The 27,329-nt window shown below is 39.2% G+C and overlaps 1 protein-coding gene and 1 non-coding gene across 14 annotated transcripts in view; both read right to left on the bottom strand.

Moving 5' to 3' along the window:
• CEP112 (centrosomal protein 112) overlaps positions 1–27,329 on the bottom strand; it is a 414,548-nt gene that overhangs the window by 154,764 nt on the left and 232,455 nt on the right. For all 13 annotated transcript variants that reach the window (XM_068530225.1, XM_068530226.1, XM_068530227.1 and 10 more), the window contains one exon: positions 3,842–4,072. In XM_068530225.1, the coding sequence (XP_068386326.1) occupies positions 3,842–4,072 (231 nt within the window). The remainder of the gene's footprint in view (positions 1–3,841; positions 4,073–27,329) is intronic.
• On the bottom strand, positions 18,536–18,607 carry TRNAE-CUC (transfer RNA glutamic acid (anticodon CUC)). Its single transcript has one exon. It is a non-coding gene; the product is annotated as a tRNA-Glu (tRNA).

Here is a 27,329-nt window from a genome sequence, read left to right as displayed (position 1 = left end):
CAGAGAGTGAGACGAGCTGTGAAGACCTCGGGAGGAGCTGAGGAGGGAGGGGGACAGGACGTCAGCCAGAGGTGGGGCCGCAAGGAGAGCGGGGGGGGGGGGGGGGGGGCGAGCAGGAGGACGACCACGAGGAAACGTGCGCGAGAGCATCCCAGGCGGGGGAGAGCGGGGCGCGTCCCCGGAGCAGACCCCTGCCTGCTGCGCTCGCGCCCGCACCGCGCGGGTCACCGGCGTCGGTGCTCCACGCGTCTCTCGTCTTCCCTCTTCCTCGTCCTCGCATTTCCAGGCGTTTTCCGCCTCAGCGCCCTCCCTCACTCCCGGACGACACCTCCCTGGAGCGTCACGCTCTCCCTCATCTCCAGCTCCTCGCTCCCCGCTCCCTGACCCCTGCAGCCGGGCTCCGTCCACACGTCCTCACCGTCACGGGCAGCGCTCCGTCCAAGGTCCTCAACGATCCTCAGTTTCACATCCTGGGGCCCTTCTTTCACCCTCCTCCTTCCGGGTTTTCTGTCACGTTCTTGGCAAGCCTCCTTTCCAAATACTCTCTTCCTTCATTCCCATGAAAATGCCTTCTTCTCGCGTCCCTCTTACCTTAACGACCCTTCTTGGACTGTCTCTCCGACTTCACCGATGAAGCCCGCCCCACCTGCTGGTTTTCGGTCTGTACTCTCCCTGCGCAGGCCCCATTCTGGAGCTACTCCCCCGGTCCCGCTCTTCCTAGGATTATCTACAAACGTCCCTTCGATCGCAAGGGAACGTCACAGCTGGGTTCAAACGCAACTGACCTCCATAACCGACTTCATCCTCTTCCCCAGACCAGAAACTGCGACATTCCCCATTCATCCAGGGCGGGGTTTACACCTCGCAGGTCTAATCGGTGCCCTGGCTGGGCTGACCCTCAAACACGCCTCCTCTGGCCCGTGCTCACCACTAGGCCCCCACCACATTCCCGTACCTCTGAGGGGCCCTCGGGGACCTGTCTCCTGGATTAATCCAGTCCCGCCAACTACCTCTACTCCACGGCACCTTAGAAAGAGTCTCCGGATAATCGCTTGGATCCTGACACTTCATGGCTTAAAAACCTTCAGGAGCTCCTCCCTGCTACCCCACGAAGCCTAAACACTCAGCACGGCTTTGGAGGCCTTCGGCGACCCCCGGACATCTTCAGGCTCGTCACTAACCACCCTCCCTCGTTAACCGCTGTGCCACGTAAACGGGCTTGTTGGCTCTCGCTGTTGTTATTCCTGTGGCTTAGAAGCTACTAGCAAAATCCTACACAGTACCCGTGTCCAGTTCACGTGACATCCATCTCTTCCAGGTAATTCCCCCTGACTTCCTTAATAGAAAATCATTTCCCCCCAGTTCACACTCTACCTTGCATTACAGTTATCTGTGTACGTGTGTGTGTCCTGCAGCCACTACTGTTTTATAATCTCCTTAAGGACAGTGCCTTTTTTTCCCTTTTTCTGTGTAGCCCCAAAGTGCCTGGGATAATGCCTTTGAGATATAGAAAATATTCAAGAAATACTTGCCAAAGAAATTTCCAATGGCTTCTAATACTAATTTCTTTTATTATCTGTAACCTGTCAGTTCGTTAGTAACACATATAAACCTATACTTGAAAAATTCATCCCCTATTAAAAGGAAACCTTTAGCGCTTCCCTGGTGGCGCAGTGGTTGAGAGTCTGCCTGCCAATGCAGGGGACGCAGGTTCGAGCCCTGGTCTGGGAAGATCCCACATGCCACGGAGCAACTAGGCCCGTGAGCCACAACTACTGAGCCTGCGCGTCTGGAGCCTGTGCTCCGCAACAAGAGAGGCCGCGACAGTGAGAGGCCCGCGCACCGCGATGAAGAGTGGTCCCCGCTTGCCACAACTAGAGAAAGCCCTCGCACAGAAACGAAAACCCAACACAGCCATAAATTAAAAAAAAAAAAAAAAAAGAAAAAGAAACCTTTAAAGTGTGAACACGTGATTCAAGAAAACGAAGGCCTAAACTGTATGTTTTATAAGTCTGGCTTTACTATGTCCAGTGTTTTAAAAAATCGAGGTGCATTGGTATCCGTGCCATTTAAGCACACTTACTTGGAGACACTCTGAACTTCTGGCGGCAGCGAGCAGAGCTGAGGTGCGGGGTGCGTCAGTTCCCAGCAGCCTCCCCGTCGGCCTCTCCTGGGCGCTTGTCAGGGGGCTAAAACTGCTCGGTATCAGGACATTCCCCACTTCCTGACACCTTGTAGACTTTAGCATCAAACAGCATGACTCTGCACTGCTCTGATGGAGGGACCACTAGCATCCTCACTGGGGGGACGAAGGCCCCTCAGCCAGGTCGTGTCCCTGTGGCCTGCGCAGCTCTTGCCGTCTCTCTCAGCAAAGGGCACGTAACTCCGCTCGCTCCGTGGCTCCAGCAACTCGCCTTGGAATCACGCTGGGCGACTCACTCACACGTTCTCTCTCCCTCCGCCTCTCCCCCGACCCCGCACTCCCACGTCTGAGCCCAAAGCAGATCCCGTCAGCTCTGCCTGCAGACCATCAGACCATAACCCAGCCGGACCCGTGTACCACCTTCAGTGCTACTGGCCAAGCCCAGCATCTCTCAACTCTGGTCTAAGTCACTGCAATACCTCTTGAACTAGTCTCCCCACTTCCACCTTCACCCTCGGCAGGTGGGCGTGGTCCGAGAGCCCGTGCAAACGCGTCGGGTCACATCAGTCCTCTGCTCCAAACCCGCCAGGCTTCCTCTACTTACGGGGGTCAAAGCCAAGCCCTTGCAGTGGCCTCCACACCCCTACGGGGCCCGGTCCGTCCCCAGAGGCCTCGTCCTTGACCTCAGCCCCTCGTCCTCCCCTCCTCCGTCATCTTTCCCAGCCACACCGGCCTCCTCGCGGTCCCTCCAGGAAGCCAGGCTCACTCCTGCCTCTTCACTCCTGCCTCTTCAGAGCCCTCTTCCGGTTTATCCCTGGGTTCAGAGCCAGGCTGCCACGGGCCCGGTCTGCTGAAATCTGACCCTCAGGGAAATGACGGCACTGCTGCAAAGTGAGCGCCTTAGGGCCACGATCCAGGTAAAATCAGCAGAGCAGCACCTAGAATGGCGTGGTATGCTCTATGGAGGCTTCATATTTAAAGATCAAGAAGAGGTGGGACAAAAATAAAATCAGAAGACTCTTAAATTACCCTTTCCAAGCGTCTTGATCCCAGGATAGAGGCTGGTCTTAAAGAGCTCAAGGGGCAGTTGACAGTTGTGACGATTAATAGCAATTCACTTTCACTACCTGATTAAAATATTTACACTTTTCCAGAACATCAAAAGAACAAATATTTGAGGCTGTCTCTGGAATATAAGTCAACTCAAAATGTGTAAACATTATATTGACATATATTTCAAAAATGTGTAATTCTAAAGAAAGTTCTTAATTTGAAATATCAATCTGGGAAAATATGTCATCATCTATGGGACACATAAAAAACTGTAAAATCTAGAAATGACTATTAGACAACATAAGAAAGATCTGAAACCTAGTCTTACCTGAGGAAAACTCAAGGTTACAGCCCCAATACTCCTAACCAGTATAATATTTGATAATATTATAACACTTCTCACAATGTGTATTTAATAGCTATGGAAGGGATATTCCATACAATCCCCTCCACAAAAGTCAAGGGAAAAGTCAGGAAACTCCCTGAGACATACAGCAAGACACTTAGATTGCTCATTTGAATGCTTTACAAACTGGAGAGTAATTCTAAGTCCACCACCTCTTGGAGATTAAATATAACGGTGGCATCCGTGGATTTCAAACACGGGTCTCGACTGCCTACAAACCATCCAGGTGGGCACCTTACCTCTTGCAGCGCCATCTCTGTCTCAGCGGCGTGAGTCTGTTTCAGCTCTGTTTTCATCTTTTCTGACTCAGCCTTCAGTCTGTTGACAGCAGCCGCATGGTCCCGAGCAGCCCTTTGCTTCTCCTCTTCACGAAGAAGACCGAGCTCCACCAGCTGCTGCTTCCGCTGGGAGTTCACGCTGATCAGCTCTTCTCTCAGCTTGTGGACTTGTGCCTCCATGTCAGCAATAACCTTGTTTTTAAAAATGGGAAAGCGGTCAGAGGATATGACTAGGAGAGCCGTAAAAGAAGAACTGCAAAAGGCTACCAAACAAAGAAAGTTCACTGCTTCCTTCCTCCTGCTTCCCTCCTTCTGCAATCCCATGCCACCCTTCTAGCTCAGACAGAGATCCTACCTAAAATCGTTTACTATATACATCGTTTAGTTTTATTTGTTTCAAATACCTATGTAAATGGAATATTACATGTATTCTTCTGCAACTTGCTTCTTCAAATAGGCAACATTATGTTTCTAAGGTTCGTCTAGTACTTGCTACTGTATTTTTTGTTTTTATTTCATTGATTTCTGCTCTTATGTTTGTTATGTCCCTCATTCTACATTCTTGGGTTTTTTATTCTTCTAACTTCTTATCTTGGATATTTAACTCATTTATTTTTATCCTTTCTTCTTTCCTGATTTATAAGCTTAAGACTATAAATACCGCTCTACTATTGCTTAAGTCTAATCTCTTAGGTTTAGATACACGACATTTTCATTACCATTTAATTCAAAACTTTTTGAACTTCCATTTTTATTTTTTTCTTTGACTTATGATCTACTTAGAAGTATGTTTCTTAATTCCCAAACCTATGGGGTATACTAGTTTCCTAGGGCTGTCCCAACAAAGTACGAAAAGCTGGGTGGCTTAAGACAACGTTTACTCTCTCAGAGTTCTAGAGGCTACAAGTCTGAAAGCAAGGTGCTGGCAGGGCTGGCTCCTTCTGGAGTCTCTGAGGCAGAGTCTCTCCCAGCTTTCGGTGGCTGCTCGCCATCCTTGCCTTCTCGATGCATCGCTCCAGCCTCTGCCCCCATCTCCTCGTGGCTGTGCTTGTGTGTCTGTATCTCTGTGTCCAAATTTCCCTCTTCTTATAAGGACAATGGTCACCTTGGACTTAGGGCTCCTCCTAATTGAGCATGACCTCATTTAACTTGATTACATCTGCAAAGACCCTATTTCCAAATAAGGTCACACTCCCAGCTTCCGGGTGGATATGACATTTTAGGGGGACAACTACCAGTTTAGGATGTGAAGTTCAATGACTGTCGTTTTGTTATTCATGTCTAAGTGCATTGGGGCCAGAGAATGTACTCTATACTACATGATTTCTTTGAAAATTTTTGAGATTGCTTGATGGCCAGTTGTACAATTTTTAAAGCTTCATGAATGATTGCTATGAAATATATATATATTTTTTTTACTTTTTTTTTTTTAAAGGAATTCCTTTATTTTTATTATTTATTTATTTATTTATTTACTTTTGGCTGTGTTGGGTCTTCGTTTCTGTGCGAGGGCTTTCTCTAGTTGCGGCAAGTGGGGGCCACTCTTCATCGCCATGCGCGGGCCTCTCACTATCGCGGCCTCTCTTGTTGGCGGAGCACAGGCTCCAGACGCGCAGGCTCAGTAACTGTGGCTCACGGGCCTAGTTGCTCCGCGGCATGTGGGATCTTCCCAGACCAGGGCTCGAACCCGTGTCCCCCGCATTGGCAGGCAGATTCTCAACCACTGCGCCACCAGGGAAGCCCTGAAATATATATTGTATACATTCAGAAGTTGTTGGGTGCCGTGTTCCACACAAATCCATGAGCTCAAACTTGTGTATTATGTTGTTGAAATCTTCTATATCTTACTGACTTTTGTCTTTACTTGAGCTATTGAGTATTTAAAGCTGTGTGCTACAGGGAGGGGGAAGGGTAAGCTGGGACGAAGTGAGGGAGTGGCATGGACATACATACACGACCAAACGTAAAATAAATAGCTAGACGGAAGCAGCCGCATAGCACAGGGAGATCAGCTCGGTGCTTTGTGGCCACCTAGAGGGGTGGGATAGGGAGGGTGGGAGGGAGACGCAAGAGGGAGGACATATGGGGATGTATGTATACATATAGCTGATTCACTTTGTTATACAGCAGAAACTAACACACCATTGTAAAGCAGTTATACTCCAATTAAGATGTTAAAAAATAAAATTAAATAAAAAATAAATAAATAAATGGGGCATTTAGTCCAATGCAGTCCATTAGTTTGTACATGCTAACGTATTGCCTTTATTTTCTCTCTTGTCTTGTGCTGTGTGCCCTATGTTGTGCGTGTTTTGTTTTTCTCCCCCCTTTTCCTTCTTTCATTCTAATGAACAAACGCCTCCTCCTCAGCCCCCTCCCCCTCTCTGGCGTGGCAGCGAGGACTGTACTTCCTGTCGTGCTCACAGTAAGAGGCTCAACACCCATGCGCCACTTATCAAACTGTAAAGTGAATTATTCTTTATATGCTCTTAAACAACGAAAGAAACTTAGGACATTTTAAGTCCTGTGGCAGTCTCCCATGTTGATAAGCCATAGTTGTTATTTTCAGTTTATTTCGTTTTTATCAACTCAATATTGCTAATTATTCAGTAGCTGCTTAGATATATCCATATATTTCCCCCTGTCTTGTCTCCTCATTCCTTCTTGCAACTCTGACCTTCCATACAAGCATTTTCCTTTAGCCCCAAGTGCACCCTTTAAGTTCTTTAAAGAAGTTTAGTAGCAAGCACTCTCAGTTTTCACTAATCTGAACATATTTTTAGGGGTGTTGCTGAAAAGTCAGCTGCTATTCATTGGAAGATAATTTGTTTTTGTCTCTCTGGCTGCTTTTAAGATCTTCTCTTTGTGTTTTGTATTCTCCAATTTTTTAATTTCTCGAAGTGTAGATATGTTTTTATTTATTCTGACTGGGGCATGCTCCTCCTCTGGATCCGGTTTTATAACCACTGCAAAACTCTCAGGCTTAACCTATTAATTTAATGTCTCTGTTCCATTCTCTCTCCACTCTTTATGAACTCACATGATGTACACAGATCTTCCCATTCTTTCATTTCATCTAACCTCTCTTTCATAGTTTTCATCTTTTCCTCTCGCCTACGTTCTAGACATTTTCTGTGTGTAATCTGCTCTCAAATCCATTCAGATTCTGAATTTCAGTTGTTTTGTTTTTATTTTTAGGAGTTTATTCTTTTACAAATATGCGTGGTAATTTTTAAACGCCCTTGCCATTTTATTATTTTCAATTCCTTTAAAATCTTTAACTTTACATCATATACTAACTATGACTATCTTCTATTCTGTGGCTGATAATTCCAGCATCTCAAGTCTATGCAGGTCTCATTCTGCTGTTCAAAAATTTTTAAGACCCTGGTTCATGGTACTTTGTTTTTTCTCCTACTGTTTTGCATTGTTGTTCTTTTTAAGTGCAAGTTCGTATCTGTTGGAATTGAAAGTGGTTCTCTGGCAATCATGTGACTCTGACAGAGCCCTGGAGATGTCAGCATGTCTGGACGACTTTAGAGTGAGCTCTCAGACTCGTTTTCCGGGACACGGTGATAGTGAGAACTCAGGCATCAGACATCCACGAGCACCGGCTTACGGTTATGAATTTTCAGGGGCACCCCACTCAACGTTAAGGTTGTTTCTAGTTCACTTGCACATGGTGGGTGTGGCCCTTGGTGTCCCAGCTTTATGCACAGTAGTAGCCTAGATCCTCTACCTTAAGCAAACCCTGGACTTTGTTTTTCCCCCGTACCCAATAAGAGGCCCCAAACTGAAGTTCAAGTTCACTCAGTTTTAGAAAAGGTCCTCAAGGTGAGAGCTGCCTCAGTGCTCTGCTTACACCTCTGGATTTCTGTTTTCACTTAGATGTTGATATCTGAGTATCCCACCTAACTTAACAGCTTGTGAATACACTCAAAAAGATGTTCTTATAAAAAAAAATTTTGTATCTAGCCTTTTTAGTTGTTTTCAGAGGGAAAGAAGATCAGGGAACCTAGCATGCCAGGCAACCAGATGAATAGTTAGTTCAGGCTAAGGGGACTTGCTGTTGCTGTTGTTGTTGTTATTATTATTATTATTATTGTCTATGCATTAGCTAAGAATGCAGCATTTTCTGAAACACAATGGTAACTGTTCTAGGTACTATGTACTTCAACAAGCACTGTATAAACCAACAATTCCTTGACTGGAAACTAGAAGACCCAAAAGTGACAGTAAGGACACAAGTTACATTGGGATGATGGGAACAGGACACAAAGGCAAATACTGGGAAGTTGCTTTAAAAATCAAAATACCTACAATATGAGATTACCCCGTTTGCCATAAAAATCCTGTACTCACTTATTTTGAATGCTAACAATTTTACAATTTCTATGAGCTAAATAATAATTGCTAGCACTTTGAGTGTTGACTTTGCACCTGGCATCTGATGCAGATGATTTCATTTAAGATGATAGATGCTAAATAAGCCAATATGATAGATACTGTTAAAATCCAAAGTCTTCCTTTACTTTGGATTGGGCTTAGTTCATACTATTTCAGCTACTGGCCCTGCCCGCTCTCGACACGAGATCAGAAGAGACAGGAATGACAGATGGCTGGTCAAACGCATTTATGTTGGAGGAGAAGAAATGGCTGAATGATAGCAAATCTGAGACTGGGAGCTGGAGGTGACAGGGTGCTCCACTTTTATCCTAGAAAAGCTGATTTGAAATAGATGATCCCTGGGAAAAGTGTAAGAGGACTTTATATAAAAGGCTTTTTAAGTGCATTTGCTCCCCTGTTTCATGGATGTATTGATACCTGGATATTGGTACACAGCTCTAAACCAATTCTCCTGAAAACAAAGTCTCTTGCTTTCTACTCCTTGTTTTAAGACTCCTCCCCTTTGAACACAATATTTGGGCGTAATAAGAGAAGAGACAGTCAATTTAATCACGTCCTGAAACAAAAGGGAAATCTTCTAAGAGCGGATAGGTGTAGGTAGTGACAACAGTTATGCTTTTAGGAGACAAAATAATCTTTTAAAAAACACTCAGTGACATCGATACGGCAGAACAGTCTGGGCTGCTGACCCTGTTTCCCAGAATCAACCATGGAGAAACCACAGGAGGCGTGAATCTGAGATATTAAGAACGACAACCACCACAACAATAAAAACAACAGAAAAACAAACTCCAAGGAGCTCCCGGGGAGGACAAAGCCTGTCCTGAACTGCAGACCATGCGTCTGAGGAGGGGAAGGGGTTGCAGCCCGGGAAGAAAACCCGGAACCCGTAAGCTGAAAGAAGCGGGATGGCAAGAAAGCTCTGCTCTCTGCTCCCGCCTCTCCCTGCTTAGCCCTGGGACAATCTCATCTGTCCCGCTGCCATGCTGGAAGCAAGAACCCAACATGGTGTTGCTCTGAGTCCGGTCAAGGCAGGCAGATGCCTTGCTGGGGCGAGGAGCTGAAGAAAGCAGGTGCACACTTAGGGAACTTCTGGGCCTCTCACGCTTCTGCACTGTCCCCTCCAGCTTCCAGAACTAATGACATTCAACCTTAGAAAACTGCGTCCCCCTACTGCCATTCTGTCCAGGAGGTTAAGGTGAGCTCCTGGGCAGCAGACTTTCCCGGTGGAGGAGCCGTGAGTGGGGAGGTGCAGCAATGGGGGTGCTCTGCCTGAGGGTCCTTAACCTCTTTCTCCTCCTTCTAAGAGCTCATCCAGCAGGTCGGGAGCCTTTTGCTCTTTCTCTTTCAGTGGAAGTGACCGCCTAGACTATCTGATAGTCCCTGGGGAATATAAGCTCACCGGCCAAACTCAGGATCCCTGAGGAGCAGAACTACTAACAAGAAGCAACAACAACGAGTGGCATGTGTTCTCTGAAGCGGTATAACTGGAACAGGTGCATAAATATTTTTTAAAAGCATAATAAATATATATATATATATATATATATGTGAGTATATATGCATTAAAATATACTGAAAAGGGTAAGCAAAGAAATTAGAGACATGAAGCCAAAATAAGAAGTCAGAAAAGAATGAAGAAGTGGAAATGATGGGAGAAAGAAAAGGTCAGCTACAGCCAGAGAAGAGAACTGTATACTGTACATATGATCAGATGGAAGAACTCTCCCAGAGGCACCAGGAAAAGGCCATGAGACAGGAACTATGAGAGAGAAGTTGAGATCTGTGGAGGGCAGAGGAAGTGACGACATTGGGATAACGGAGTACTACGCTCCGAATGCCAGTGTCCCCACAGAATTCACAGGCTGGGAATCTAACGCCCAGGCTGATGGTTCTAGGAGGTGAGGCCCCTAGGAGGTGATTAATGCCCTTATGAAACGGGACCAGGGCCTTTATAACAGAGACCGCCGAGAGCTCCCTTGCCCTCCGCCGTGAGCACACAGTGAGAAGGCACCGCTGCAGACCAGGAGGCTGTCCCTCAGAACGCGACCACGTGCTGCTCTGACCTTGACCTCCAGCACCCAGAGCTGTGACAAATTTCTGTTGTGTATAAGCCACCCAATCTGCGGTATTTTGTTGCAGCATCCCGGGCAAACTACGTCATGGGGTCTGAGAAAAAGAGACGCGGACAGACTGTATCCAAGTTCAGTCTGATTCGAAAGCCTTTGCTTTTTATCACATACTACACTGTGTCAAAGTAGTAAGAATTTCTCATGAAGAAGGATATTCATAAGCAGTATAGTATGTATTTTATTCATTTATTCTTACTGTGCACTTCTAATCCTTAACCTTCACTATGATGAGTACAAAGTTAACATCCAAAAGCCACAAGGTCATTAAATCTTTACGAAAAATAAAAAGAACAAAAAAAGTTAGTTTTCCACAGGCACTGACACCACTGCAAACTGAATTTCAATGTTTGTCAATGTACATAAAAACATTTTTAATGGTATAATCACTGATTAGATACCGCTCTACCTTTCCCCACATCTAATTTTTTATCTTCAGTCTCATTTATGAGTGTATTTGTTATTTTTAGTGGCTGTTTGGTATTTCATCATTACAGTGTATCATAATTGACTTAACCATATTATTCTTGAATATCTGCTTTATTTCCAGTTATCATTACATAGGCGACATCAGTGAATGAATTACAATATTTTGCTTTTAGGTTATAAAAGCCTACAATATTAGGCTTCTAGGCTCACAGCAGTCTTCCAAAATTATTTGGAGAAACTCTAATAGTTGACTAGGTAGGTAATGGTAACTTAGAGGAAGGCATTTTAAATTGCTGGCAACACTGATATGAACCGGCTTCAATCCAATGGTGATTTTCAAATAGAAAAACTATGCTGGAAAATGTATCAACTAATTATGGAAAACTAAACATTAAATGAAAAAACTTAATGCCAAAGGCTTCCCTTAGGTATTTAATACTTCAATCATTAGCATGTGCTGATAGCTAGAGTGATGAAACTGCCAAGATCAATTTGGAATAGATGTGTCATTTTTCTTTAATATTATAAATAGTAAGCTATAAAACTTCATCTATGTGACTGATATGAAAGAGCAGATTTATTCCAAAAATTCAAAATCTAATAAAGGTTGTGTCTCTAAGAGACAAACCGTCAGGACAACTTTTAGTCAAGCTGACTCTCAATTATCAGTTTAAAACCATATAGACCAGAAAACGTGGAAGCAAGCCAAAAGTCCATTGACGGATAAACGGATAAGCAAAATGCGGGATATTATTCAGCTTTAAAAAGGAAGGAAATCCTGCAATATGCTACAATATATATGAATCTTGAGGACATTATGCTAAGTAAAATAAGCCAGTCACCAAAACACAAATGCTGTATGAGTCTCCTTCTATGAGGTACTTAGTCAAAATCATATATATAGAAAGTACACGGTAACTGTCAGGGGCTGGGGGGTGGGAAGAAAAGAGAGTTATTGTTTAATGGGCACAGAGTTTCAGTTTTATAAGATGAAAAGAGTTATGTGATGGATGGTGGTGATGGTTGCACAACAAGGTGAACGTATTTAATATCACTGACCTGCACACTTAAAAATGGTTAAGATGGCAAATTTTACATTATGTGTATTTTACCATGATAAAAAAATTTATTACAAAAAACCCCCCAACAACATAAACCAGTTTCCTTAGAAAGTTAATGACTCTTTGAACCACCCTGAATCTGACAAGTCCTAGCAAAAGAAGTGAGAGGTTGAAACATCTTATCAAGGATTATGGATTGCCAGGATTATCATCCCAAACAAACATTTTAAATGCACTTTATGAAAGCAAAATGTATTTAAGTTGAGGACATGTTCATGGTTAAGAAATAATCATTTAGGCTATTTTCAAAATTGAAAAATTATTCTACAGGCACTTCTGGAATAAAGACACATTAACAACTTAGTGATATATTAGGTCACCTTTGTACATTCATAGAAAGTTTATGGGTAATCATCACAAGCTGAAATATTTTGTTTGTGCCTCTCTTTCATTTATAGTTATGTATAATTCACTATTTATTAAGATCTATGATGTGGAAGCCACTGTGATAAATGACTTCCAAAAAAAAATCTTCCCTAAAATACTTTAGACTATAATACATAAGCAACACATACATGTACACACACACACACACACACACACACACACACACACAAGGCATGAAGACAAAGGGCCATAAGAGGTCAAAAGAGGGAGCAGTTACTTTGAACTTGGAAGGATTCTGGAAAACTGAATAAAACTGAATGCATCTGAGATGGACCTTAAGAGATAAATTAGCACCATTTGGGGACAGGGATAGATATAGGACATTTCAGGCAGAAAGAATGAGCCACATGCAAGAAGAAAAACAGAGCATTAAAGAGGAAGAAGGGAAACTCAGAAAAGAGAAAGTTGGTGAGGTTATTGAAGGATTTCAAATGTTAAGCTACATGGGTTGGATTTCAGGAACTGAAGAAGCAGCGACGAGATTTAACTTGGCTGCTGGAGAGGGAATGGGGGCCAGTGAGCCAAGCGATGCCACTGCATTTGTACCAGGAAAGACTAAGCCGGAGGCAGTTTACACAATGATTTGGCACACTCAGAGGCAAGAAGGCCAGCAGTGGGGAAAAAGTGGAACAGACGGGAATACAGTCTTAGAGGCAGAATTAAGAGAACTAAGCAGCTAAGTGCATGTGGAAGGCAAGGAGGAGTGAGGCATGCTGGTGACTGAGGATGTTTGTTTCAAGTAGTTTGCCAGACTAGATACACCCTCATGAGATGAAACAACTAGATCCTGTGTAAAACTCAGTGCTTCTTTCTTTGCTCATTGGAAGTAAGAGAAACAGTCAAAGGGAAAAACAAAACAACAAAAACCACATACATGTAAAACTGCATGTGCCAGAAACAGGGTAGTGAGCAGTAAGCACAATCCAAGGCCAGGTACCTTTGAGGGAAAACGCCCTCGTCTGCTTTGCTGCTTCAAGGGAAAGCGATGTGTGAGCTGAACATGACACCACTGACCAAGGTGGGGAGCCTGGAGCAGGACAGAAGTGGCTTCAGGTCTGTAGTGCTATCAGCTCCCACCTGAAGCTAAAACAAATTCCCTCTGGGGAAAAGCTTCTTCATTTTAATGTCTCCAGGTTTCCACAAATTAAGATAAACCAAATATGAGCTCCTAATAAAAAATTACTAAGTCCCCCCAAAAAACACCATTGGTAAGAGTCCACAGAAACAGATTCCCACAAGCAAGTTCATCAGATATGGGAATTATCAGAAAAAGAATATAAAATAAACATGTGTTAAGTGTTTAAAGAAACAAAGGATGGAGTCACAAAATGAGTAAACCAGAAGAGATTAAACAAAAATTCCCAGCTTTGAGAAAGAACCAAACATAATTGCCAGAAATAAAAATTTTGTATAGAAGATAGAATGGATGAGTGAAGGCAGCTTGAACAGAGCAGAAGTGAGAAGCAGTGAAACAGGAGATCTTAATAAACCACCCACAATACAGCACAATAATATCAGAAAAACAATAGTGAGACGTTTAAAGCTACAGAAAAGAAAATAAGATCTGATATATACCTAGAGTTCCAGAAGGAGAGGAGAGAGAAGGGAAGATAGGGTAGACATGAAAAGATGATGACCGAGAAATTTCCAGAACTGAGGAAAAGCAAGACTCCACAGAAACAGTGAGCAGGATAAATATCAAGCAAGATGGAAAAATAGAAAAAAAAAAAAAAAAAAAAAAAAAAGAACAGGAAAGAAAGAAAGAAAAGAAATGCACATTTAGATACTGGGTAATGAAATGGCAGAACATGAAAGACAAAGTGAAAAACTTAAAAGCAGACAAAGTGGGTAAAAAACAGATTACACTCAGTAAGTGACATCCCAGTAGCAATAAGCACACCAAGTCCCAGATTTTGGTTTCTCATACCATCCTCCAGTGAAAGGAACCAGTGGTCCTTGGGCAAATGGGCAGAAAATACCTGAGCTGAGCCTGGAACACCCTGCTGTCCTAGAAGTGCACACTGATGGAGCCCAAAGCCCAAAGCCGGAACAATGTGAGAAACTAGCATCAGATTCTATCCCAAGGTGAAATAAATATCCATGAGTACACACTGATATAATGATTTCATTAATAATAGGGGAGAAGAGACAAATCTTCCTTGCAAAAGAATTCCACATTACTATAGAAGGGCATTTTACAAACTCTGATCATCAGAAGATCATCAAAAATAAGGGAAATCTGACAATCACAGTGAAGAGGAGACTAGGGAGATATGACAACTAAAATTAACCTGATGTTCTGGGTGGAATCTTGGAACAGACAAAACGCATTAGGTAAAAACTAAGGAAATCTGAATAAGGTATGGATTTTTAGTTAATGACGGTGCAAAGTTGTAAGCAGCGTACCATCCTAATGTAAGATGTTAATAAGGGGAAACTGGGTGTGAGATAAATGGGAGTTCTCTACACCTTATCCTCTCATTTTCTCCATAAATCTAAAACTGTCTTTAAAATAGTCTATTTTAAAAACTGGGGCAAAAAGAAGCATAGAAAAAAGTGGGAAAGATGAAAAAAGTAAGATGGTATATCAAAAATCACAATACACGTAAATGGACCAAAATTACTAACTAAAAGAGTGTAATGGTTTAAATTTTTTAACACTAAAATTCATCTATGTTTTTTACGAGAACAATGAAAACATGAAATTGAAACCAAAGGGATGAAAAAAGTTATACCAGTAAATTATTAATGAAAGGTAGTCTCAAAATAGAGTATCACTAAGTGATTTTTTAATGTCATTTACCAGAGAGACACATCTAAGTTTGTACACGTGTGATAAAACAACCTTAAAATATATACAACAAATTTAGCAGAACTACAGGGGAAAACGGTCAAATCCACCATTCCAGTAAAAGAGTTCATCATACACATGCACATACACATGCCAAACTCAGGTGTCAACATATTGCAAGAAATTGGTGGTATCAAAGATATTCTTTAACAAGATTGCAACTAAATTAAGAACCATGACAAAAATAGCAACAACAAAGCCAAAATAATATCCCATATACTTCGAAATTTAAAATATACACCTTAAATAACTCATGCTTCAAAATGAAGTTAAGATAAAAATTAAATGTACTTAGAAATAATCTCTGGAAGAAGACACACCACTTTTTACATTTGTGCTGTTTTAATTGGGAATGAGGGGGTTAGTGCTGACGGGCGCATGGGAGATATTTCACTCTATTTTTATGACTTTTAAATTCTGATTGGTGTTAACACATTTCCTAATCAAATAAATTCATAACATTTAAATCCTGAGACATGATTGATAATGAAAATATTCCTTATCAAATCCTGAAGGATGAAACTAAAGTGAAGGAAATAAGTGGTCTTAACGTGCTACTTATTTTTAAAAGGCGAATTATTAGTGAAATAGGCAACCAATTTAAGGAATTAGCAAGATAGAACTATTTCTGGTAAGACTGATGAAGGAAACAGGAAAGAAGGCACAAATAAACAAATATGAGAGATAAAAATAAAGTATGGCAATATTATCTCGAAAAAAGAGATAATAACTAATATTAAAATTTAAGAATGACATAGTACAGATCCATCACAGATCAAAAAGATAATACAGTGATATCATAAAGATATTATGCCAATAATTGGAGATCCTAGGTGAAACAGATTCCTAGGAAAATACAGAATGAAGAAACAATCAACTAAAACAATCCGATTAAAGAAACTGAAAGAACAGTTAAGAATCTCTGACATTAAGAAAACACTAAGCTCAGATAATTTTATAGGTGAGTTCTAGAAAAATAACCCGGGAGATGGATCATTCTAATCTTTTACAAACTTTTCCAGAGAATAGAAAATGAGAAATATACACTGAAACTATTTCAGAAGTCATAATATTGATACCAAAGGATGACAGGAATAGGAAGAGAAATAAAAATTATAGGCCAACTCAGTCATGAACCAGACATAAAAATCTCAAATAAATTATTAGCAAATCAAGTCCAGTAATGCATAAAAATAAAATATGTAATCAGCAAGTTGCAGAGAATGCAAGGGCAGTATAACATTTATAAAATTCTATAAATGCCAACAAATATCAGATTTAGATGAAAAGAAAGAATTCCTAAACTATAAAATTTTTCCAAAACTGACTAGAAAAAAATGCAAAATGTGAATCATCCTATAACCACTAAAAAAATTTAAATAGTAGTCGAAAATCTTTCCAGAAATAAAATATCAAGCCCAGATGGCTTTATTGGCCAGTTCCACCAAATATTCAAGAAACAAATAACTCACTCGTACACTAATTCTTTCAGAGAATAGAAAAAGAAGGATTATTCAGCAACTCAAATTATGAGACTAGCACAACATCAATGAAAAACACGTCCAAAAAAGAAAAATCTCAGGTCAATCTCTCTCAACAATTATTAGCAAATTGAATCCAATGATATTACATCATGAAAAAACGGGATGGTACATAATGTTGGTTTAATGTTAGACAATAACCTATAATATGATTTATTCCATTTATGCATTAAAAGAAAAAAACCTTATGATTATCTCAATACACAGGAAAACATTTGATAAAATTCCACCATAGAAACTCTTAGCAAAATAGGAATAGAAGAGACCATTCTTAACCAGATAAAAGTATTTACCAAAAACTCAGCAAATTTTATTCATTCTTTATTGTGAAGTTTCAAAATAGCTCTTTTAAAACCAGGAAGAAGCAAAGAATGCCTGCTACCACTACTTGTATTCATAAGTGCATGACAAGAAAAAAAATATGAAAACAAAACTGTCTTTAATCATGGATGTTATAATTGTCTACTGAGAAAAAGTAAAATCAATGCACAAGTTACTAGAAATAATAAGAGAGTTTACAAAGGTATCTGAATCAAAGACCAATGTTTAAAAATCATTTGTAATTTTTATACACCCGAAAAAATTATAAAACACCGTTTATAGCTATGTATAACAAATATAAGTTTCTCAGATATAAGTCTACCAAAAGATGTGCAAAACTCTGAAGAAAAAACTATAACCCTTTTTGAACGACATTAAAGAAGCTCAAATACCCGAGAGGTACATCGCAGTGATGAAAAGTCTCTCCATCAGCTCTCCCCGAAGTGGTCTACAGAATCAATGCGAGTCCAACTGAAGTTTCAGCAAAAGCTTTCCAAAAACTTGGCAAGTGGGATCTAAAATGTACAGGAATGAACACAGTACCATGCTGTTCCTAAAGAAGAACAGGTGCCGTGGCATTCCACCCTGATATCAGGACCTAGAATAATGTTACTGAAATGAACAGTGTTGTATTATCACAGAGACTGGGGAGCCCAGAAACGAGCTCCCGAGGGGCAGGGCTGGCGTTGCAGCTTAGTGGGGAAGTAACGAGCTAGCCTCAAAACTGTGCTGAGATCATAAGTGATTCAAATGGGAAAAAAAGAAATCATATCCCCATCTTACATGATAGACAAAAATAAATCCTCTCCATTCCTAGCTACATGTCCAAGAGAAATAAAACATATCCCCACATAAACGTGCACAGAATGTTCAAAGCAGCATTATTCATAATAGCCAAAAAGTAGAAACAACCAAAATGTCCATCAACGGCTGAATGGACAGATAAAGTCTAGTATATACAAACAACAGAATATTATTCAACAATTAAAAGAAACTGAGAACTAAAACACGCAACAACACATGTGAACCTTGAAAACATACTGAATAGAACTGCCAGTCGCAAAAGACCACACGTTGCATGATTCCACCATATGAACTAGCCAGAACAGGCAAATCCAGAGAGAGGATTTATCAATAGATTACCTGGTTACCTGGGGCTGGAATGTTTGGGGGAAACGGAGAGTAACTGTTAACGGCTATCAGTGTTTGGAGAGGAGGTGATAAAATGCTCTAAAATTGATGGGTGACGGCTGCACAACTCTGTGAATAGACTAAAACTCAACGAAGTGTACACTTTAAATGGGTGAATTGCATGGTATGGAAATTACATCTCAACAAAGGATCACTTTAAAAATAATGCTTACTGGATTAGAGACCAAATGTGAAAGACAAAATTTTTTTAAATATGGGAGATGGCTTTTTTTTTTTTTTTTTTTTTTTTTTTGGCCGCACATTATGCGGGATCTTAGTTCCCTGACGGGGGATCAAACCCAGGCCACGGCAGTGAGAGTGCCGAGTCCTAACCACTGGACCACCAGGGAATTCCCTGGGAGATGGCTTTTTTACTTCAAGGTAAGGAAGGATTTCTTAAACATAACTCAAAGGGCACTAACTTGAAAAGGTTGATAAATTAGATAAAATATAATTAAGAACCTTCATTCATCAAAAGACACCACAAAGCTAATGAAAAGATAAATCAAAACCTGGAAAGGGAGATTCACAATATAGGTAATTAACAAAAGAATAGTATCCAGATTTTGTAAAGCATACCAATAAATAAAGATAAACAATCCAATAGAAAAATGAGGAAGCAACATGAACAGGAACGTCATAAAAGGCAAAATTTTAACGGTAAACGTATGAAAAAGTATCCTACTTTATCACTCTTCAGAAAATGCAATATCATTTTACAATCACTATATCTGCAAAAATGTAGACGTCTGACAGTACCAAATGTTGGCAAGGATGGTGCTCTTACACACTACTGATGTGAGTGTAAAGTTGTGAAACCCCACTGTAAATTAATTTGGCTTTACCTAGAAAAGCTGAACATTTTCATAAGCTATGTCCCAACATTTTATAGAGAAAACTCTTCATGTGTACTCCAGGGACATGTTCAAGAATATACATTGTAGCTTTCTAAAAACTACATAACTAGAGATGGCTCAGGTTTCCATCACAATTAATTGACTGCTGGTCATACAATGGGATATTATATCCAGCAAAATGAATAAACCAGAGCTACACACGACAATGGGTGAATATTACAAATAGAATGTAAGTGAAAATGCAAATAACAGATTACCTATAATGTGTAATCATACTTATAAAATTAAAAACCAAGCAAAAGTAAAGAGTATGCCGCTTAGAGAACATACACGTGATGAAGCTGTACTGAAAACCATGTTAGGAAGCCATCAACACACAAGAACAACGGCTGCCTCAGGGGCAGGGATGCCAAGAGTGTGGAAGGAAAGAAGAATACAGTAGAGCTGAGAGTCTGAATAATAACGTTTTCCTAACTCTTAACACGGGTGGTTGGTTCATGACGTTCGTTTTGTTTGTATGCATTAGTACTGAAGTGTTATTTATGACATATATTCTTCGTATGTATCAAACACAACATAATAAATAAATTTTAAAAGATGTTGCAGGGGTTTAAGCCCAGGTGGCAAGGAGAATGCTTCTAACAAGGAAAAACTTCTTGTTGTTAAAATAAATTTTAACAACAATTATTTTAATATAGTCTTTCTATTTATTATGAAAATTTTAAAAATCCTACGACAATTTTTCCTTTTGTCGGGGCTATCTCATAGGGAACCCTCAACTTCAATCATGTCTTCAAATACCACATTGTTTCCTTATTCTTTACTTTTATCATGAAAAAAAGTTAATTTAAAATATTATCGTTTCTTTAGAACAACGTATTAATTGTTCTAGAATATATTTTAATACTTCATGGTTAATATTAAGGCCACTAAACATTATTTTAAGTCATACAAAATTGATCAAAAATAATTTCTCTATTTTCATTATGCTGGGCACAATAAATATATCTTTGGATTTAAGCCTACAGATTAAAGAAAACATATTATTTTAACTTACGGTCTTTTAACCTTCTAAGGTTATTTTATAAATATCATATGCAATAGAATGTTCTCTTTTTGTTGTAAACAACTCTCAGAGGAACTTTAGCATAAAAGACAGTTTAACCTTGTAAGAAAACATTGCTTTTGTCTCCCAAAGAAAAAAGTATGAAAAATAATGATAGATGATTAGTGTGTTTCTAACAAATTAAATACAATAATTAAACACCAATCAGCTCTGTTTTGAACCAGGACAACTGGTGTGTAATGAACACCACGGTTCAGGCAGTGGTAGGATCAAACAATATGGATTAGGGAGGACTAAAGAGAAACAAACAAAATGGTAAGAAGTCAGGATCAGGAGGCTGGAATCCAGTATGATCTGAAGCAGAGGTGCTCACAGATTGGTAAGCATCTCTAGAGGACTCTCGCGTTGACTTAGGTCTCAGGTCTTGCGAGACGTTTGATCCTCAGGTAGTTCAGAGCTCTCTGGTCAGCTGTGTCAGTCACTGGTTTGTCTGTCCATCTATGAGCCCATCCATCTCAATGGCCGTTACCTCATCACAGCCTATTGTAAGCAGCTGGGTTGTCCGTATCTATTAATGAGCCTCAGCGTCCATTTCTGAAGAGCTGTGTTCTCATTTATACACAGGGTTTATCAAGGAAGCAGAATCCTCACAGAGGGACTGCATTTCAAGAGAACAGCCCATGCTCCTCAGCTCCTACTCACTGCAAGCGTCCTGCCACGATCAAGGGTGAGGAACCTAAGAACCGGGCCCTGACGCCATCCTCCTGCCTTGCATACACGTTCTTTGTCTGGTCACAGAGGTTAGAATTAGGACAGACAACAGTATGGAAGTGCTTTAGAGTCTATTAATAAGTAGGAGTTCATTATATAACTTAGCTTTATTTATTAATGTATTTCCTGTTCTAAATGTGCTTTATGTAAACATTTAAAATTTGTCCTCAGTTAGATGTCTCTAAAACTTCACTGAGCTCTTTGTCAACAGAAAATATTGGAAGATAACTTTCAGTGTTGGCAGCTGCCAGCTTACGAAAGAAAAGGGAAAAACTTAACCCATGGATGTTTTTTAAAATAATTTTGTGGGGAAAACAAACTGATGACTAGTAAGATTTTTGTTAGTTATGATATATAATCTAAATATATAAGATACTTGCTATAAATTTATATTATTATATATTTTATTACTAAATATTGTATTTTAAAAATTAAAATACAGATAATAGATTCTTTCTGTTATACTCGATTATTGATCACTCCTTATGTCAGTTATTTTCAAAGCAACTTCAGACTCTTATTCTTCTAGAACTTTCATTTTACTCCAAATGTCTCATTTTATTTTTGAATAAAAGGAATACCTTGAATGAAACATGAATTTGGGGGATTTGATTAAATATATAGAATTGATGTGAAAGTAGATATTCAGACTTCAAGGAAGGATAGCATCTGTATTAAAAAGTCAATACAGCAGAAACTAACACAACACTGTGAAGCAATTATACTCCAATAAAGATGTTTAAAAAAAAAAGTCAAGAGTGGGATATATTAGAAAAATGCAGTTGGATCAACAAAAAATAATATTTTGGAAATACCTATATCTATTTTACAGACATTAAATTTATACCAAGCATAAAACTATATCTTACATGAGATCCAATGTTGATTATAATTTAAAACCTGAAGTTCATCTAAATAGTTAAAATAAAGGCCTATTTTACTGTATAATTATATCCTACAACATTCAATATATCTTTTAACATGTTTTGGAAATTAATGATTTCAAATTAAGCCAAGTATTGTAAAATTACTTTACATGTGAGTTAATTTTTTTCCTGAGTTTTAGAATAAAAGTTTATATTTTTTAGTGTTTTTATAGGGCTAAAAAGCTTTTAAAGTGTGTTCCCATAAGCCATAGGAAAGACAGGTAGTTGATAAAAGCAGAAAAGAGAAACATTAAGAGATGCAGGGAAAGTCACATAAAAGTCTGGGTAAGAAACCAGGTCTTCAGATTCCTAGGGCAGCACATTTCCTATTTATAATCTGCTGCATCTAGGCTGCAAACAGAACTTTCTTGACTCATAATGCCTATGTTCTGTCAAATGGAAAACATTTAAAAAATCCCTTCAATGACTCAGAGCTATTTAGAAAACAGAGTCAGCAGATTTACCTTATGGTTATTCAAAAATTTCTCTAAGATCCAATATGAATGTTTAGGATATTTAAAGTACGTTTGTATTTCTAGACTCTTGTTCTACAGTTATTAGACCCAGTAATTAAAAATATAATCATTTGCCCACCTTGCAGTTCAGGAAAAATATTACCTCTGCAACTTGTAAAGATGAGAAAGGAGTTTAAACTGCCCCAAATTCCAAATGAATAGCTTAGCTCTAGGAGGAATTCTATACACAAAATTAAAATGTGGTATCGTTGACCACAATGACACTACTAAATTACATGATGAAGGAGAGGATAGAGCCTAACAGATAGGAAAGGCAAGAAAAACTTTAATTTGATTAAAACTTTTTAGAACAATTAATACTCAGTTTTGGAACACACTACAAAGGGCTTACGTCAAGAAATAAATATATTTTTTACCTGCAAAAGAAGAGAGCACTGTAGGTGGAGAATAAAAAAGAAAAAAAGAAATAGGGTGAAAGTACAAGAGAAAAGCACTCATTAATTTACATGCCTACCTGGAGGAAAAAAACTTCAAAAGGAGAAGCAGAACATATATATATGAGTCACATGAACTGGCAAATATTATGTCTGCATTTGTTTTTTGTGAATAATGATGATACTACTAAAAATTCATAACTGATATTGAAATTTATAGTTTTATTCTAAAAGAACCACCCAAATCATCTAATTGAAAATAGGTCTTGAGGGAAGTGAGTGAAAACCAACAGCAATTTGCTTTTAGGTTAAGTTACAATTAATAGGGAAAAAAGGAAGTTCATATCACATTGGCCTATTTTGGAAACTTGCAAATGAAATGTCTACTACCCTTGAAATGACTGTGTATGAGCATTTATTTTATAGATTAAATATATTAATAATGAACAGAAGCACAAAATATAAATATGTATATATTTTCTAGACTCGCACGGAATTATAAAAGTGGGAATAGTCCCCTCGAGAATTAGGACACTACAAAAGACACTACCTTCAAACAGCACTTTTAATAATCTCATCTTGAGAATGCAAAATAAAGTATTAGAGAGCAAACACGGACGTATTATCCACAACTCACTTTGGTACAATATCAGGGCTAACGAACAGGAGGACCACACGTCGGGAACATGTTATTTGCAGCATCTAGAAACACTTAAAGCTATTCCTTTGACAGAGTGTTTCCAGGAGCGACAGGTAACCTATTTGGCCTTGGAAGAAAAATAAAATTCAGGCTAGGTTCTTCTTCACTAGAAAACTTCTTCTATAAAGAGTGACATTCAAGTAATCGGAAAGCAGATTTTCAGCATTCTCTCCACTTACTGTACTTCCCTTTTCCAGGAGAGCAAAGAACCAGTTTTCTGCTGGTTCTCTATTAGCCTCTCTATCCAAACATTCTATATGCATTAAGGTCACAAGAGCCCAAATGTTATAACTAGTGCCATTAAGAAAACACTAATTACTGTGCTAATAACCAGTTGACTTGACTAAAGCAGGCTATTCAGAAGTTTTGGCTGCTTAATTAAATATAAGAAAATCCAGAACACTCTGAGCTTTAAACAATGAGCCAACGGAAGGGAGGGCCGCCTGCCTCCGGTGAAAGTCCAAGCTGCCTGCAGGTCTGCCGCTGTCAGAATGGACACGGTGCGTGCTCTCTTATTCTTATTGTTTCTAACAGCATTTCCTCCCAGTCATGTGTACTTTTGTGCATTGTGTGCACTACATACAACCAATTCTTTAAATCTACGCAGAAACTAAAGCAGAAAAATCACATGATAGGTTTTAAGTCAGTACCATGTAAACACCAGGATTTCTAGCATGATATTCCTGTCCTCTCACTCACTGCAGAAAATAGTGTAATTCTTGGTAGATCTACTTCTAGGAATTTTGAAAGAAGCTCAAAGTAAGTATCCTTTTAAAGCCATGAAGGCATCAGTAGTGAATATCTCCACACAGTAGCACAGTATCCTCCTATGTCAACTTGACCTTAAAAGACAGCTTTGAGATGGAAGTACAGTTACTGCCAGGTGGGCCTTCCCAAGATCTCTTAGGTGTTAGAATACCTTGTATTAGGTGTAGGGTAGAGGGTCAGAAGAGAGAGGGAGATTACCTCACTCTTAATCCATCCCACTCAGGAAAGCATCCTGGATCATTCTGATGTCCATACAGCAACCCCAAGAAATGGTGAAAAATAACTTAATTTATTATAATAATTTGTACTTTTGTACATGATCTGCTACTTGCTGCTTTTACTTCTCTATTCATAAATGAAATCACTTAATATAAAAAGAAATTGTATGGGTAAAGCCAATGCAAATAACTAGGGAAAAATGCACTAACTAAATCCAAGGTGATGCTCTTTGCCTCTGCTTATAAACATAAGCAGAGGCAAAGAATATCGTTGTTAATTTTTTCATAATTTAGGATTTTCAGTTTAAAATTACTTTCAAACACTTTTGTAGGTTTTTTTTTTTTTAGCTGAGACTCAATAAAAGTATAAAAAAGGTTGTTCTTAAATATATTCAAGTGTATATTCAAAAGGTATACATAGTTCTATCGTAACTGGCATACCGACATTAGAAACAGGATTCATAACAATGATATAATATAAAAATAAAGGCTTTCAATGAATTTATAGACAGATCTTACTATCTTACTAAATATAATGTTAAACTCTTTTCAACATTCTATTCTTGCATCTGGTAAAACTAAACAGTTATGAGATCTCAGTAAAGTTATACATCTTAGACATACAAACACAGCCTCAGGCACACTGATCCTAATTATAACACTTTTAAAAACAAACTGAGGAACAAAGGCTACCTAGGGTCAAGATCATGGATATCAATAGTTTTTCAAAACCCAAAGGAAAAAGTGCGACGAGTAAATTTAGAGATGAACATCAACAAAAAATAAACGTTTCAATTCGCTTAACATTTTTTTGATAAATATGTGAATTGAGTTTTTTCCAGTAAACACTAATCAACATCCAATGGATTTTAAAACTGATGGTTTTGTTAAGAAAAATCCTCTACTCAATTTAATGCAGAGCTCTTCCAAAACCACTCTGTAATGAAAACGTCCATGTAACCATCTATAACTTCCACTAGCCAGTATCCAAGCTCCCAAGGCCTGTTAAACTCTTGGTAGCCGACTATGTACTCAGCGCAGAGAACAAACAAAGTCACCTGACAGCTTATGAGACAGATGATTTACGAAATTATTGTCCTTTTTGTTAACCTAAAAGGTTCAGCAAACCCGCCTACCTTGTCTCCCCGATTCCACCTCAGGCACAAGCTCGCGCTTGCCCAGTCCACTCACCTGCCTGTCCCCGTTAAGCAAGCGCTCACCTACAGGACACGTGCCAGAACGCAGCTTGCCTCCAAGCCAGGCTCGCAGCCACGGACCTTGGTTGTGGCCTGTCAGGCTCAGCTGCCTGACTAATCCTCCGTGTTGCCCTCGATCTCGGATACTTATTTGCTTCATAATCTGAGATTTGGATTCCTGATTTCATGCATGTTTCAAAATTAAGGTTACTACTCACTCACTCCCCAAACCTGCTGTCATGATTAGATTCTTGACTCTATGTGATTACATCCTTTTTATCTCTTGTTTTAACTACCTGGACTTCTGAAGACCTTTTCCTGACCTCTTGATCTGACTTCATTCTCCTAAAACTGATCTACTTGAGTTTCCGACCCTCCCAATAATGTAACGGTCCATGTTAATACCTAGCTACCTAGGTTTCTGGTCTCCTTCCCCTGTGTCTTCTAGAATACGGAAAATACTAGATTTATTCTCAGGCCATTCATTGAGACACTTATCCCCAAAGAAACCAGCAAACCCTAAGAAAGCATTAGGATGAAGAGAAATACCTGCAAAGTGTTGAAACAGAAATACATGTTGCTATGGATACAGAACTCTATTTATGACCTTAATTTTATTCTATGCAGTTCCAAAGCAAAGCAGCCAATAAGGAGGCAGAAACTTAACTTAAAAAATGTGATCAAAGAAATCAGAAAGTACATTATTTTTATTAGCAGAAAATTAAATAAAGTGGTTTTTGTTTGTTTTAATTGTCTGTTCAGTACGAGATGACTTGAATGTCGGTATATGCCATATACTAATTTCATAAGTCAAAAGGAAAAAAATTTTCCCAGTTCTGTATGATTACAATTGAATGTATGTAATGAAGTGGATGCTGTTAATTAAAATGTTATGCATAAGGCAAACCACTTGCATTTCAATTCTACATTTTAGAAAACCATTGTGTGCATACTTGTGTGTGTATGTGTGTGTATTCTATATGCTTCAAAATTTTACAGGCAGTTTCACAGATTTATTTGGAATCCTTACAATAAATACATAGGTATTATCATTTCCATAAAAATGATTAAATGGGTGCTCTAAAAGATTGGGTTAAGGTATCTGTTTTAAGTTCACAAACCTTGCAAGCAGCAATCAGGACTGGCTCCCAGGCACCTAACTGCCCTCATCTGCTCCATTAGAGAGCTTAATTAACACTTCCTGCTCTAGAACTCATAGAAATTCTGCACAGAGGCTTAGACTCAAGTGACTGAGGCACTTAAATGTTTAATTAAATGACCATTATTTATTTTATTTTTCAAACAGTTGCCTCCTGGATCAATAAAAATGATTCAACTAACATGTCAATGCTAAAGAAATCTAAAATAACATTAGCGGGACAAAGCATATGTTAGAGTCTTCCCCATGGAGTGATTTCCCATGCATTAGTGAAATTACCCATCTGAAATAATACTATTTTATTACAGTTTGATATTTTGCTTCTCACCTCAGATTTTACTGCATCATGAAATTACATTTTAACACGATATTCAAGATTTATTAAGAAAGTCTTGCCTCAATCAGTCTTCTATTTATTTCTGCTAATATTTCAGTTTTTCATGCAGTTTCTATTTCTCAGAGCATTCTTATAATCCTTATACTTGGATTTCATATCTTCAA

Source organism: Eschrichtius robustus, chromosome 20, assembly GCF_028021215.1.
Source record: "Eschrichtius robustus isolate mEscRob2 chromosome 20, mEscRob2.pri, whole genome shotgun sequence".
Taxonomy (NCBI): Eukaryota; Metazoa; Chordata; class Mammalia; order Artiodactyla; family Eschrichtiidae; genus Eschrichtius; species Eschrichtius robustus.
This window is presented reverse-complemented; position numbering and strand designations above follow the sequence as displayed.